The sequence below is a fragment of the Terrapene carolina genome, unplaced genomic scaffold (genome assembly GCF_002925995.2).
Source record: "Terrapene carolina triunguis isolate 2854851 unplaced genomic scaffold, T_m_triunguis-2.0 Scaffold53, whole genome shotgun sequence".
Lineage (NCBI taxonomy): Eukaryota > Metazoa > Chordata > Testudines > Emydidae > Terrapene > Terrapene triunguis.
Window position 1 is genome coordinate 11,357,712 of NW_020664404.1, and position 14,689 is coordinate 11,372,400.

The 14,689-nt window shown below is 38.3% G+C and overlaps 1 protein-coding gene across 1 annotated transcript in view; it reads left to right on the forward strand.

Moving 5' to 3' along the window:
- The window catches only part of UNC5D (unc-5 netrin receptor D), a 148,301-nt gene extending 133,932 nt beyond the window's left edge, over positions 1-14,369 (forward strand). The window contains exons 12-14 of the mRNA XM_024217705.1: positions 2,058-2,222; positions 6,680-6,858; positions 14,165-14,369. Coding sequence (XP_024073473.1) covers positions 2,058-2,222; positions 6,680-6,858; positions 14,165-14,369 — 549 coding nt within the window. The remainder of the gene's footprint in view (positions 1-2,057; positions 2,223-6,679; positions 6,859-14,164) is intronic.
- Positions 14,370-14,689: the final 320 nt, after the last annotated feature.

The following is a 14,689-nucleotide window of genomic DNA, read 5'->3' on the forward strand; positions in this document are numbered from 1 at the left end:
AGGAGCTAAATATAGCTCTTCTAATTATTACTTAGTGCATCATTTTGTGTAAACCCTGACAGTCTTGAGAAGATGCAGAGTTAGCTGCATTTCAGGGGTGAGTAAAATGATCTCGAATATGTATCAGCCATACCTGCCTTCAGAAAGGCGCAATGATATTTTTGTTTGGAAAGTGCATTGATATCTCCAATGGAAGCGGGAGGTAGATGTACAAAGTATCATCATATAATTAGTTTCATAGGGGATATAGGTTGCTGTGAGTGCACCGAGTCTTATATACAGATAATCAAGAAAAAGGGGTTCCCCTTGGATAGAAATGGTATAGAGAAGGGAGGTAAGGAAGAGGAGCTCATGTGTTTTCCACTGAAATGATGTATTAAAGGTCACACTTTATGTTAACATTCAATTTCTAATTAACTGATAAGAGGGTTAATATATGATTTAATGAGGATTAAATTATAAACACTTGATTAGAGTCCAGCAGCTACATGGTTGCTTATAGTCAGCTATAACATCTTCTACTGATGTGAGTATAGCCACTTAAAACACACTTATGTCTATAATATGCTTTAGCATCAATTAATTTATTAACCCTTTACAAATTGAACCATAATATTAAGTATGACCAGATTAAATCTGATTTCTGTTCTTTCTTTCAGTGGCCAGCTCCGAACACTTCTCAAATCACGTCTTTCTTTCAATATTTACGGAGCTAAAATTTAAAGAGAACACAAGCAGGGAAACCAACACGGGTGCAAAATATTTGAATGTGCATTTGAAACCCAATTCTCTTCCTTTATGTTAAGATAATGGCTCAGATGAGCCATTTAATGCTTATTCCCCCAAATATCAGAGAGGTAGCTGTGTTAATCTGGATCTGTAAAAAGCAACAGAGAGTCCTGTGGCACCTTTAAGACTAACAGATGTATTGGAGCATAAGCTTTCATGGGTGAATACCAACTTCGTCAGACGCAAGGTATTGACAAAGTGGGTATTCACCCACGAAAGCTTATGCTCCAATACATCTGTTAGTCTTAAAGGTGCCAGAGGACTCTCTGTTGCTTATTCCCCCAAACACACTTTCTAATTTGTTGTGACTTCAAACAAAGTCCATTAAATTTAAAATATTTTAATTACTTTCCCTGTTTAGATGATTGCAAATGTTGAGGGAAAGTTATTACAGGAGTCCTGTATCCTTGCCTTACAGAGTGAGGTGAGAGGGCTAATAGTTTTCTTAGAACTTTAATGTTGTGAAAGGGATCCTAATTGCCCCTATTGGGCATATGCTCTCCTGTGCACTTCCAGACCCTCATCATCATAGGAAATCAAGGTAGCCAGGAATGCCTGAAGTTTTATACTGACCCATTACAGTAAGGGTTGTGTTGTGCATAGATGGTATGAATTCAGAAAAGGAGCAGTATGAAATGGTCCAAAAAGAAAAAGATAGGGAAATGTCTCCTGCATTCAGCCTGTTTTCCTTTTAATTTTAGCCTAACTGTGAGGTGCAATGTGCTGTATTTAAGTCTCTCAAGAGAAGTGTCTGAAGTCCCATCACTCAGATTTAAAATTGGACTAAAGGCAGCACTGGAAAATGTGCTGTACGGATTGATCCTGCACTGGCTCATGGAAGAGTGGTTGACCTAAGGGAGGGGTCTCTTCCATCTCCAGTTTCAAGGATTCTGTAATGCTTATTGTGAAAGCTAGAGAGCCCCACGGTGGGGCAAGAATTTGGAATTCTGGAGTCTGATGGGGTAATAAATAAACTCCTCTGAGTGAAATACATTTCTTATTTTGTTAAAAGTTAAATTCTCTCTCATCATCCATGTTGCTGAGTGAAATTTAAGTTTGCAGTAATTTTAACGTTGCAGTTTTCAATTGGAATTGACATTAATTAGTTTTGTGCTACTCGACATTCACAGGGACATTATTACAAAAGCAATTCCAGCAAAATCGTGTATATAATTATTATTTATCTCCTGCTTTACAGTTGTCACAGCTTCTCTCTCTCTCTCTCTTCCTTCTCCTTTCTGTTTCTCTGGGATGCATTTCTTTCACAGGAAGTTCCTTTCTCTCGTGTGTGGTGCAGTAACCAGCAGCCACTGCACTGTGCCTTTTCACTGGAGCGTTACACTCCCGCAACCACACAACTGTCCTGCAAGATCTGTGTTCGGCAAGTCAAGGGCCATGAGCAGATCCTACAGATCCAGACATCTATTCTAGAGGTAACTTTTTCATCTGGTTCTGTTCCCTATTCTGTCACTAAGTTGCTGCGTAACATTGGAGACAACCCCACAAATCTGCCTCAGTTTACCTTATGTAAAATAGTGTTGCCTTTATAGCTGTAGCCAGCATTTCCCTGCTGGAGAGCTGTAGCTTTTCAGCTCAGCTTCCCAGTGGAGGAGAGGTCATTGATGCAGAGTCTGGATATAGTAGAAGAGTAACTTGGTTTATTTACACACCCACACCAGTCATTGAACTGAGGTGGTCAAAAACATGTAGGCAAATCCTGCCATTCAAGAATCTCAATTCCTAATGAGCAAACTTTCCCTTATTTTCTGATTAAAGTCAATTCATGAGGCAAAGGGCAAAAATCTGCTGCTGCTCACACAATTCCCAAACTACCACCACCACACAGCATGTCTTACCAAACCTGAACATTTGCTCATAAGTAGAAGGACTTGGAAGACTGCGCATAGCATGACCACCTGGCGATGATTGTCATAACAATAGGTATCTCATCTATGCTTTTGGGGCCTGCTTTATTAATATGAGAAAAGCATTGTGAGATTTCTGGGCAAAAGGCACAATATGCATGTGCAAAGGTACATAACTAAAGGCATTATGCAGAGGAAGGGGGACTAGATAGGACCATAAGTAATAATACCATACAAAGATAATTTACTGCGGCAATGACAGACTGGCCTGAAGCAAGTAGGTATTCACAAGTACAAAGGAGAAGAGGTAGGGCACATTGTATTGTGCAGATGAGCGCAATGAGGCATGGACAGATTTTAGCCACAAGGCTATCCTTTCCTCCCCCTCCTTAACTCCAACTCTAGAAAATGGTTATCTGTAGGCAGGTATGCTCAGATAGATCCTGATTGTGCAGGAGGTCCTTGCAGGATTGTGGCCTTATCATGTTAACTCAGTTTCTGGATTCAGTGCTGGATTTTTATTTTGGGCATCCAACGTCTAGCAGATCATCATGTTTAGGACTAACAGTTTTTTAAAACACCTGACAGCAGCATAGTACTTAGATGCCGTGACTTGATTTGCATTTGTTACCTTAATGTTCAATAAGAGCTTGTTTGTGATCAGCATGGAAAAGGACCTCTTCTGAATAATATGAGAACACAGGCTTCTCCTATGAAGCCTCGTGTTACGTATAATACATAATCTCGGTGCTGGATTTCAGGGAAAGAATATGAATTGTGGAAGAGGTTATCAATATTAGAGAGAGAGAATGTTGAAACTTTCAAGGATATGAAAACAAACTTTACACGGCACTTATTTTGTCCCAGAGGTTTCTTACAAATACAAAGGTGACAGAGCAACAAATTTACAATGTGGTGAAGCCCTTTCAAAAAACCAGTGTAAAATGTGGTGTTCATTAGATGAGGCCCTTGTGGTTAATGCATTGGATTGGGACTCCAAAGACTGGAGTTCAGTTCCTAGCTCTGCCAAGCACAGACTCCTTGCATGGGAAAGTCACTTAATCTCTTTGTACCCTCAGTTTCCCACCTATAAAATAGGGATAGTGGAGGCATTTTCTGTCATGTCAATTTACATTGTAAGCTCTTCAGGCCACTGGACTGTCTGTCACTGCATTTGTATAGCACCTAGCAAAATGGGGCATTGATATTGTAATACAGATAATACATAGGAGTAATGTTTTCAATTAGCTCTGTTGATTTTTTCATATCTCCCTTGTATGCCATTGGGGATTTTTGTTGTGTCTTTGTTTCCCCCTGCATGACTCAGTCCAACAGTCATGAAGGCCATTCAGTTTGATATAATTGTCCCTTTTCATGATTTCATAATAGTTGATTATTAAAAAAAAAAAACAGAATATGGCCAGCTCAAGTCCCCCACCTATTTGCCATAACTTCTTGCAGATTTCTGTCATCTATTTTTCCTCAGTTTAATGTTGCAGTTGTGGTTTTTTAAGGAGGACTAGCTGTCCATAAACCCCAGGTGCATGTTAGAATAAGAAAACTTGCCATATTAGTGAATCTGTTTGAAGAGAGCATTCTATCTCCAAAGGTGATGGAAGGAGGAGAATAATTTGACTGCAAAAAAAAAAAAAAAAAAGGGGGGGGGGGGGCCTGAATACTTGAACTTCTCATTGCTTCACAATTCCCACAGCTAACCAGATAGCAGTGGCTTATCTCAGAAGTGCAGGGTATGAAAATTTACTGTTCTTCTGCATATTTAATTTAAACAATCAGAAAAGGTGATGTATCTACAGCATTCCTATTACTTTGCATGGATGCCTTTTAGGATGTATCATAAATGTTATATGACGATACTGGTAACATCACTATAATTTAATATTTATACTTCAGTAGCATCCAGTGGGGCCTCAATTCAGAATGAGGCACTATTAATTCAGATGTCTACACACACAGACAGTCCCTGCCCTGTATAGCTTAAAGTCTCATGAACTGAAAAGAGATGAAGATGGGGAAAGGATACCATGTTGAAATGTGAATTAAGTCAGAAAAGCCTGTAAAACAGAGGAAATTTATATCTGTATCCATGTTTGTTATTTCCAGATCATAAGTGGAAATACTTACTTTATAGTATGCAGTATAGTTGTGTCGGTCCCAGGATATTAGAGAGACAAGGTGGGTGAGGTAATATCTTTTATTGAACTGACTTCTGAGCCACGCAGAGCTCTTCTTTAGTTCTGGGAAAGAAACTCCCAGCATCACAAGAAAATGCAAGTTGGAACAGATTGTGTAGCATAAATAGTTAGCTTATATTGTAAGAGACTATTCAAGGTAGAGTGGCCTGTTAACACCTCTGCGGTCATAGGAGATTATGGCTTATTGCAACAATCTGTAACCCGCTCAATCCATCATTTTTGGTGTCTAGCACAGTAATGAATTTAAGTTCTCAGGTTCATCTTTTGAAAGTGTGGTGCAGGTTTCCTTTGAAGATGAGGTCAGATAGAATGGTTTTATCAGTGAACACTTTTCATAAAGTGATCACTCTGTCTTATTTTCTTGTGCAAGTTCATTCAAGAGCATAGTGATTGTCTGATTTCACCCACATAATTGGTATTGGGGCAACTACTGCACTGGATGAGGTATAGCACATGTTGTGATAGGCAGGTGTATGGGGGGCAGGGGTTGGTCATTGTAGCAGTGGACTTACATATGCAGGTTTTGCATCTGTTGCACTTTGAGTTGATGTCTCCTGGTTGTCAGCACTACAAACTGCACCTGGGATCTCCAGTTCAAGCTGGGCTCTGTCTGCCTCCAAACCAATAAATATCACCACTAGTGATAAGGTAACCTGCAATCAAAATAAATTGGATAATGATGCCGAAGGTGGAATAGAATCCCACTCATTCTCCCATAGCTGTGTTGCCTCTTAAAAGTTTAACATGAGTGAAAACAGTACACTCAAGCAAATATAACTCAGCACCATCACTTCATATTTATTTTCTTCTACATTCATTACCTCTTTGGGTGTTTGCCTGAGTAATAAACACACCTGGGTCAAAATAGTCATGACAAACTAATTATCCAACCAATTTAGACTTTTTTCCTGTTAATTTATGGGTCACAAACATAGCACAATTTTATGAATTTGGTAAACATATATTTTATTTGATGGGTTATTTGCAAACTGCTTTTATGACCAAAGTACTTGTCGTGAGTAGTCATTTGATTATTGGTCACCAGTCATGAGCTATTATTTCTGCTTCTTTGGATGAACTTTTTTTCAGCCAGAAGTACTTCATAAAAGGTTATATTTCATTGCATCAGGAAACTAAATTCATTTCTTAATTAAGTGAATCTTAACTACTTCGGGGATTATATAAATACCTAAATGGAGAAGATAGTTGTCTAAAACAAATGGGTAGGTTGAGGGGACTATAGGTCTGAAAATCTCTGTTCTCAGTACAGCCCAGTGTGTGTGAATGTTTAAGTTCATGAGCAGAGAATAAAGGACAAATTGAAATGCAAGTAATTCAGCAAACTTTCTGTAAACAAGTTTAAACACTCAGTGGGACTGGAAGGGACCTTGATAGGTCATCTACTCAAGTCCTACATTTCTATGATTCTATTTGACTGTTTCAACTAAAGTCTTTCAAATTTGGCACATTGTGACATAATCAGAAAAGAAACAGTACATGGCATTATAGCTGTGTGTGTCTTAATGCTAAAAGGAAAGTTATTACTAATCAGTGTTGACAAAGAGAACGGTCCAGTGGTTAAGACACTAACCTATAACTTGGGAGACCTGTACTTAAGTCCCAGCCACACCACAGACTTCCAGTGAATTTCAGGGAACTCACTTAATCTTTCTGTGCCTCAGTTCCCTAACTATAAAATGGGATAATAGCAGTGCCCTACCTCAAAGGGGTGCTGTACAGCATTCATGTACTATAGAAGGACCTTAGATACCTGCTGATCTATTACCCGTTTTGTTTTTATCTCGTCTGTAGAATGAGAGAGAAACCATCACTTTGTTTGCACGTGAGGACAGCAACTTCCCTACACAAACTGGTCCAAAAGCCTTCAAAATCCCATACTCCATTAGACAGAGAATATGTGCGACATTTGACACACCCAATGCTAAAGGCAAAGACTGGCAGATGTTAGCACAGAAAAACAGCATCAACAGGTAATGGAAGGCAAGTTTGAAAGGTGAACATTGACATACACAATGGGAATAATCTGCTGCTATGATTTTTTTTTTGTTTGCTTGTCTAAAATATATTTGAATTAGAATTACTATACTTTATCTGAAGGAGAGAGAGGTTGCTGTTTGCAGTTCATACATCTGTTTTTGTGATTAACAATTGAAGTTTACCCTGAGAATGTGTGTTTTGGGCCAATCCTGCATGGTATTAACTTGAAAGTTCAGACTTCTTTATCTACGTTCTGGAACGTCTTCTCCAATACATACACATGCTGTCTTAGCAAAATAGGCAATTGCAGAAGCCAGGGAGATTTCTACATTGCTGTGTGATAAAGATAGTTTGAATTGGAATGTGAGGAAAAAATTACATTAGTCTGTGGAGAGAACAGGCCAAATAATTTTTTCAGTGTGTGTCAAACCCTAAGGGACGTATGATATACTAACTGATACTTTTGTCAGGTTAAAAAAGTATGTTTAAAAAAATTTCCCATCTGTGCTACCCATAGTACAGCATTATTAAATGTGAGAGAACATCAAATTTATGCTTCTTGTTTGTTTTTTTCCACTTGATGAAAATGGACTAGTTAGTCTTACTTTCTGCTTCTCATGAAAATAGTACAGGATAATATTTAAATATGTCCAAATAATTGGTTTTCATTGGTTGGGTGAACTTCATGAGAACATCTCAATGTTACAGTGGTCTAATAAAGGCAAAAATTAAGAAGGCTAGTGAGAAGCAGGATGGTTTATAGGTTAAGATACTGGAGTGGGACTCAGGAATCAGTTACTAGTTCTGCCACATATGCTCTTGGATATAGTGAAGCAAAGAAAATAATCTCTCTATGCCTCAAGTCCTCATTTGTAAAATAGGGGGGCTCAGAAAAATACTGATTCCTCACATGGGTAAGTCCCTTATTATCCTCCCATTTGCTGTCAGATACCCAAATATCCCTTCCCTGTAGTTAGGAACATGAAATAACTGTATAAAGTCTGACACAATGTATGGTAACTCTTGGTAAATTTTGACTTTTTATAAAAACAAATTCTGCAAAGACTCTCCACTAAAGCCTAAATTTTTGCTCTAAACCACCCAACAGTTCACCTGGATGCCTAACTTTGCAGCACTCTGTATAGCTGATGTTCAGGATAATCCCTTTGCTCCCTTGTGCTAGTAATTCTGACTAAGCATCTCCCCCCAATCTAGTTGAAGCTTACATTCCAAATGTGCTTTCATATTCCCATTTTCAATACTTACAGTGTAGAGCTGGTTTTCATTTACTTTGAAAATACTTCAACTGCAAGCTAAAGACCAGAGAAAGAACTATGGAAGTGCAGTGTTGTTTTGTTATTTTAACATTTTAGACGTTTCCCTTGCTCTAACTGTTGGTTGTTCCTCATATTCCTTTGTTACAGAGCAAGAGTTGGTACTCAGTAAAAGCTCATAAGCAATAAGCTCCACTTCTTCTGAGGAAGGGATGATTTAGAGAGCGTACATGGTATTGTAACTTAACTCTCAACTCTTTTCTTCTCTTAAGTGAAAAGTCTTAAGTGAAGGTAAGAGGTAAGAGAAGAAAAGATTCAATGAAACAGAGACTAAAGAGAAGAAAACTTACCACTTTTCACTTAACTCTTCCCTCTTTCTTCACTTAAGTGAAGAAAAGTGGTAAGAGAAGAAAAGAAGAAAACTCTTAACTCTTCTCTTACCTCTTAACGTTTCTTCTCTCTTCTCTTACCTATTCCCTCTTCCTTCTCTTAAGAGGAGAAACGAGGGAAGAGTTAAGAGAAAAAAAGCGGGAAGAGAAGAAAACTCTTCCCTCTTTTCTTCTCTTAAGAGTAGAAACGAGGTAAGAGTTTTCTTCTCTTACCTCGTTTCTGCTCTTAACTCTCCCCTCTTACCTTTTCTTCCTCTTCCCTCTTAAGAGGGAAGAGAAAAAAAACGACTTAACTCTTCTCTTCCCTCTTTCTTCACTTAACTCTCCCCTCTTACCTTTTTTTCTCTTCCCTCTTTCTTCACTTAAGAGTTTTCTTCTTTTCTACTCTTAAGTCTTAACTCTTCCCTCTTTCTTCACTTAAGAGTAGAAAAGAAGAAAACTCTTAACCTCTTTTCTTCACTTACCTCTTTCCTCTCTTACCTTGTTTCTACTCTTACCTCTTAAGAGAAGAAAACGTAAGGGGGAAGAGGTAAGAGTTAAGTGAAGAAAAGACTTAAGAGTAGAAACAAGGTAAGAGAGGAAAGAGGTAAGTGAAGAAAAGAGGTTAAGAGTTTTCTTCTTTTCTACTCTTAACTCTCCCCTCTTACCTTTTCTTCTCTTCCCTCACTTAAGTGAAGAAAGAGGGAAGAGTTAAGTCTTAAGACTTAAGAGAGGGAAGAGTTAAGTCTTTTCTACTCTTACCGCTCTTCTTCACTTAACTCTTCCCTCTTTCTTCTCTTAAGAGAAGAAAGAGGGAAGAGAAGAAACCAGTTAAGTGAAGAAGAGAGGTAAGAGTTGAAAAGACTTAAGTCTTTTCTTTTCTTCCCTCTTCTTCACTTGAGAGAAAAGAGGGAAGACTTAAGTCTTCCCTCTTTTTTCACTTGAGATAAGAAAGGTAAGAGTTAACAGTTAAGAGTAGAAATGAGGTAAGAGAAGAGTTAAGAGTAGAAAATACTTGAGAAGAAAGAGTTAAGAAAAGAGGGAAGAGTTAAGTTAAGAAAAGAGTTAACTCTTCCCTCTTTTCTTCTCTTCACTTAACTCTTTCTACTCTTAAGTGAAGAGAAGACTTTTCCCTCTTTTCTTCTCTTAGGAGTTAAGAGTAGAAAAGACTTAACTCTTCCCTCTCTTACCTCTTCTTCACTTAACTCTTCCCTCTTTCACTTAAGAGTTTTCTTCTCTTTTGTCTTTGTTTCACTTAAGTCTTTTCTACTCTTCCCTCTCTCTTCTCTTAAGAGAAGAAACCAGGTAAGAGAAGAAAAGAAGGAAGACTTAAGTCTTAAGAGAAGAAAGAGGGAAGAGAAGAAATCAGTTAAGTGAAGAAGAGAGGTAAGAGGGAAAAGTTAAGTGAAACAAAGACTAAAGAGAAGAACTCTTACCTCATTTCTACTCTTACTTCTCTTCCGTCTTTTCTTCACTTAAGAGAAGAAAAGAGGGAAGAGTTAAGTGAAGAAAGAGGTAAGAGAAGAAACGAGGTAAGACTTAAGTGAAGAAGACTTACGAGAAGAAAGAAGAAAGGTAAGAGTTAAGAGACGAAAACTCTTCCCTCTTTTCTTCATTTGTTTCTTCACTTAACTCTTCCCTCTTCTCTTAACTCTTCAGTCTTTTCTTCTCTTACCTCTTCCCTCTCAAGTCTTTTACCTATTACCTCTTTTCTTCTCTTAAGAGTTGAGAGGGAAGAAAAGAAACGAGTTAAGAGGGAAGAGTTAAGTGAAGAAACAAATGAAAAAAAGAGGGAAGAGTTTTCTTCTCTTAACTCAACTCTTCCCTCTTTCATTAAATGAGACCAGTGCAATATGGAAGAGATTAATATTTTTCATTGTTTCAATTCCCCCTTGGTACCAATACTTTTTGAGGAGACAGTGTACTTGCAATGTTTTCCTGTTCATTAGAGACAATTTGATAGCTTTTCTCAGGTACTCTGTGCTATAAAAAGCAAATCTTTCCATCCGGCCCCATGGATTATTATTCTAGTCTCAGAATTCTTTCTACTGAGTGAGTAGTTTCTACTCATTTAAAATTAGTGTTCAACGCAGAGAAGAATAGGCTGGAGGAAATAAGGATGCACTGGCAGGGGGTGGGAGATGACTTAATACACTTCACAGAAGGATGACTTCCCCTTTGATCTTCCCTTAGGAGCAGTGTCTATTATTGGGATAGATGGGATGTGAAAGCATGTGCATTGCTAATGGAACACACTGTTTTAATAGACAGCATCTCTGCACAAAACATATGTTTGGAATAAGATGTAAGCTCCTATTCAAAATTTCACTGTTTTCAAACAATGTCAGCCAGCCACTTGACCTTCGAAGGATGGACATCACCTGAGCTCCCAGTTTGAGCATAGGTTAGGATCTCATATTGGAATAGCTGACCCTGCCTTACTGAGAAATGGCATGTCTTTCCAAGCATGTTAGAAAGTATCCAACTGTAGTTTGCCGCTGGTATTTTTTTTTTCTTTATAGTCCATGCACAATAAATCATAGCACTGAAAGGGACCTTGAGAGGTCATCTAGTCCAGTCCCCTGCCTCATGGCAGGACTAAGTATTATCTAGACCATTCCTGACAGGTTCTTGTCTAACCTGCTCTTAAAAATCTCCAATGATGGAGATTCCACAACCTCCCTAGGCAATTTATTCCAGTGCTTAACCACCCTGAGAGGAAGTTTTTCCTAATGTCGAACCTAAACCTCCTTTGCTTCTTGTCCTATCCTCAGAGGTTAAAAAGAACAATTTTTCTCCCTCCTCTTTGTAACAACCTTTTACGTACTTGAGAAGACTGAGGGGGGACATTATAACAGTTTTCTTTTCCAGACTAAACAAACCCAATTTTTTCAATTTTCCCTTAACCTTTAATAATTTTTGTCGCTCTTCTCCAGTTACTCCACATCCTTCCAGAAATGTGGCACCCAGAACTGGACACAATACTCCAGTTGAGGCCTAATTAGCGCAGAGTAGAGCAGAAGAATTGCTTCTTTTGTCTTGCTTTTAACACTCCTGCTAATACATCCCAGATTGATGTCTGCAGTGTGCTAGCCATTTCAAAGACACAGTTTGTTTACATAGCATCCAAAGCCACAGATATATTTTTGGAACAAATAAATACAGGGGGCTTCACTTTATTTTTACATTGTTTTTTCTTTTGCATCATTATGATTTTTATTACTAATGAAAAGACTGGAAAGAGTGTTTCCAGCATTGTCAGCAGACGGAACACAGCATTTACCTGAGCCATAGTTATTATTCCAGTCTACAATACACCAATGGCACACCAGCATAGCAACAAGCATGAACAAAGTCATTGTACACTACTTCCCCTCATTAGCAAAAATACCCTTGCAGATAACTTTCTGATTGTGCTGCAAACTCTACATTGTGTATCAAAGCTCTGATGCTAACATTAAGTTGTTGTATAAAATGCAGGTACACACAATAGTCTGCAGGCAGTGATCATCTGGAAATTTCAAAGTACGGCCACTCATTCACACACACAAGCAAATTCTGACTTTCCATCTTTCAAAGGCAGTGGCTCACAGAATCCAGGGTTAAATGGAGCTTCTCTGAACATACTGGTAGCAGTATGGTGGAGAAGAGAACAGGAGAAACTGACACTCTCACACACACTCCCCAATCTTCGTATGGTAAAGTTTTTTTTTTATCCCCACAAAATAATTTCACTAATAGATAGATAAAGGTCAGATTCTGACTTTCCTACATTGAGTAGCATCTTACTCAGCAAGTAGCATATTGACTTCATTGGAACTACTCATCAAGCCAGATATAACTCTACACCTGACAATGCACAGAAATCATTAATTCTACTTCACTATAGGGATTTTCTATATTAAGAGTCATATATCTATCTATATAAACACACAGTTCACTATTCCTGTATAACATTCTGCCATTTAAAAGTGTTGTACACACTGCAGGGAAAAAAACACCAACAAAACCTGTGAAAAGAAGGGGGTTTCGTCTGTTCTTTTTCTACCCTCGAGTAACAGCAGGTAGAAGGTGTTTGCTTAAATGTTTGCCACCAAAGTTTTTTCTAGCTGTGCCTAAATGATAAATTGCTCAGCTATACTATGCTTTGTTTGGAGGAAGTTAAATTCTCTTCCATTATTACCTTTGAATGTAAACTAGCAAAGCACATCTGCACTTTTTATTTAACTCCACTCTAGTTTGCAAGTGGTTGGGTCGTTAGGATAAACTGTACCGTTACTTACATTGAAATCATCACAGCAGGGGAAATGCTTCCCTCAGCTGCTATAGGATACAGCAGGGGCTTTTCTCACATGCATAGGTGGAACTGAGCAAAGATGACCTGATGTGTGTGTTGATTCATTATCAGGTTAGATTTTTTTTCAGCAGGCTTTCATCAGTAAATATTGATTTAAACTCCAATACCGGAAGGTTTAGTCATAACATTGTGGCAGGAATTATGCGATAAAGATATATGGGTAATTACCTAAGAGGGTCGCCTCCTGGTGGCAAAGCTCCTTTGTTGTCCGCAGTGGCTGAGTGGAGTTCAATGCTATGTAATAACAGATGTGGGCCTTTTAGGGAGATGCGTGACGATTTCATCGGCTGAATGGATTCTGCATTAGAAAAAATCCAGTGGGAAAGGCAGCATACAAAATTGCAGTCTAGTGAAATGATCCAGTAGTACTTGGAATAAGCATTTAAGTTACAGTTTTGACATTTCATTATAGAAATAAATAGGTCTATCAAACCTTAACATTTCTTTTCTATTCTATGATTTAATCACTTTCCTCTCCTTGCTCGTGTGTGTATATTACATACACACACAATATAAAAAGATTAGGCACATGTATATTTGCTTTTCAGACAATCATCCACGTATATCTATGGTGCTGACATACATACATATATACAAGTGGATGTGTCAAAGTGAGGTATCATGGCAGAGGCTTAGGATAATATGCATTTAAAAACCAGTTTGCAGAGCATTATTTGCAAGGAACTTGGCAGAACAAAGTTCCATAAATCATGAGCATGTATCTTTTAAGAAAATCAAAATATACAAATGAAGAGTCCCAGCAAAACAAATGATACCCATAACTCATCACCACAGATATCAGTAAGAAGTCAATTTCTTGACACTCAATTGCATACACACAAATATATTACATATATAAAGTTTACCTATACTACCTCATAGAGTTGTTTTGCTGCCTAAATTATGTAGCATTAGTGGCCATGGCAAATTCTTAATATACACACACATCCTCATTTATCCTTCTCTGATAAACTGAACCCATGTCAACTGAAGGTTAGGCATTTCCATGCACTGCTACTTTCTCCCACTTATTCGAGTCCTGTATTTATGACGCTGGGCGGGGGAAGAGGGGAAGGGTGTCTCAAATTGTTTTAGAAAAACAAAGCTATATTGTAAAGAAAATTGGCATTTAAAGAATCTGGCAGCTGTCCCTCAACTGTCCATACAGTTCACTTCATTGTCTAAAAATGTATCTGTAGACAGACATGATAGAAAGGAATTGATGCTGTTACTTCTGAATGTGAAACTGACCTTCTGTCTAACCCTTTTGTTTTACCTTGCCTCCTTTTTTTTTTTTTTTGAATCTCTCTTATTTTGCTACACAAAGCAGCCCATCTGCTGTCATTTTGGACCTGTGGGAAGCCCGACATCAGCATGATGGTGACCTTGACTCTCTAGCCTGTGCCCTGGAAGAGATAGGACGGACACACTCCAAAATCTCAAATATTACAGAAACTCAGATTGAGGAGACCGACTTCAGCTACAGCAGGCAAAACGGACTTTAGTCATCTCTTTTCCATTCAAGAACCGATGGCCAGCTTTGACTTTGACATTAGCAAATTTCTACGAGCAGGGAGGAAATAAGGGTTTTATGCACATTGCATACAGGGAATCAGACCTTCATTTCTACCACCTGTTTTTTATTTGGAGGAGCAGAAGAAACCCCAGAGTAAATCACCACAGTAACAAGGAAAATGCAATCATCTCTGTGACTCCACAATCCTCCCAGAATTAAAACTCATGTGAGAGTAATGAAAATAAAGTCTACTTTTCTATGATTCCCAGGGGGTGAGAGGGTGGGGAAGCTATAGATAATGGTAGATAT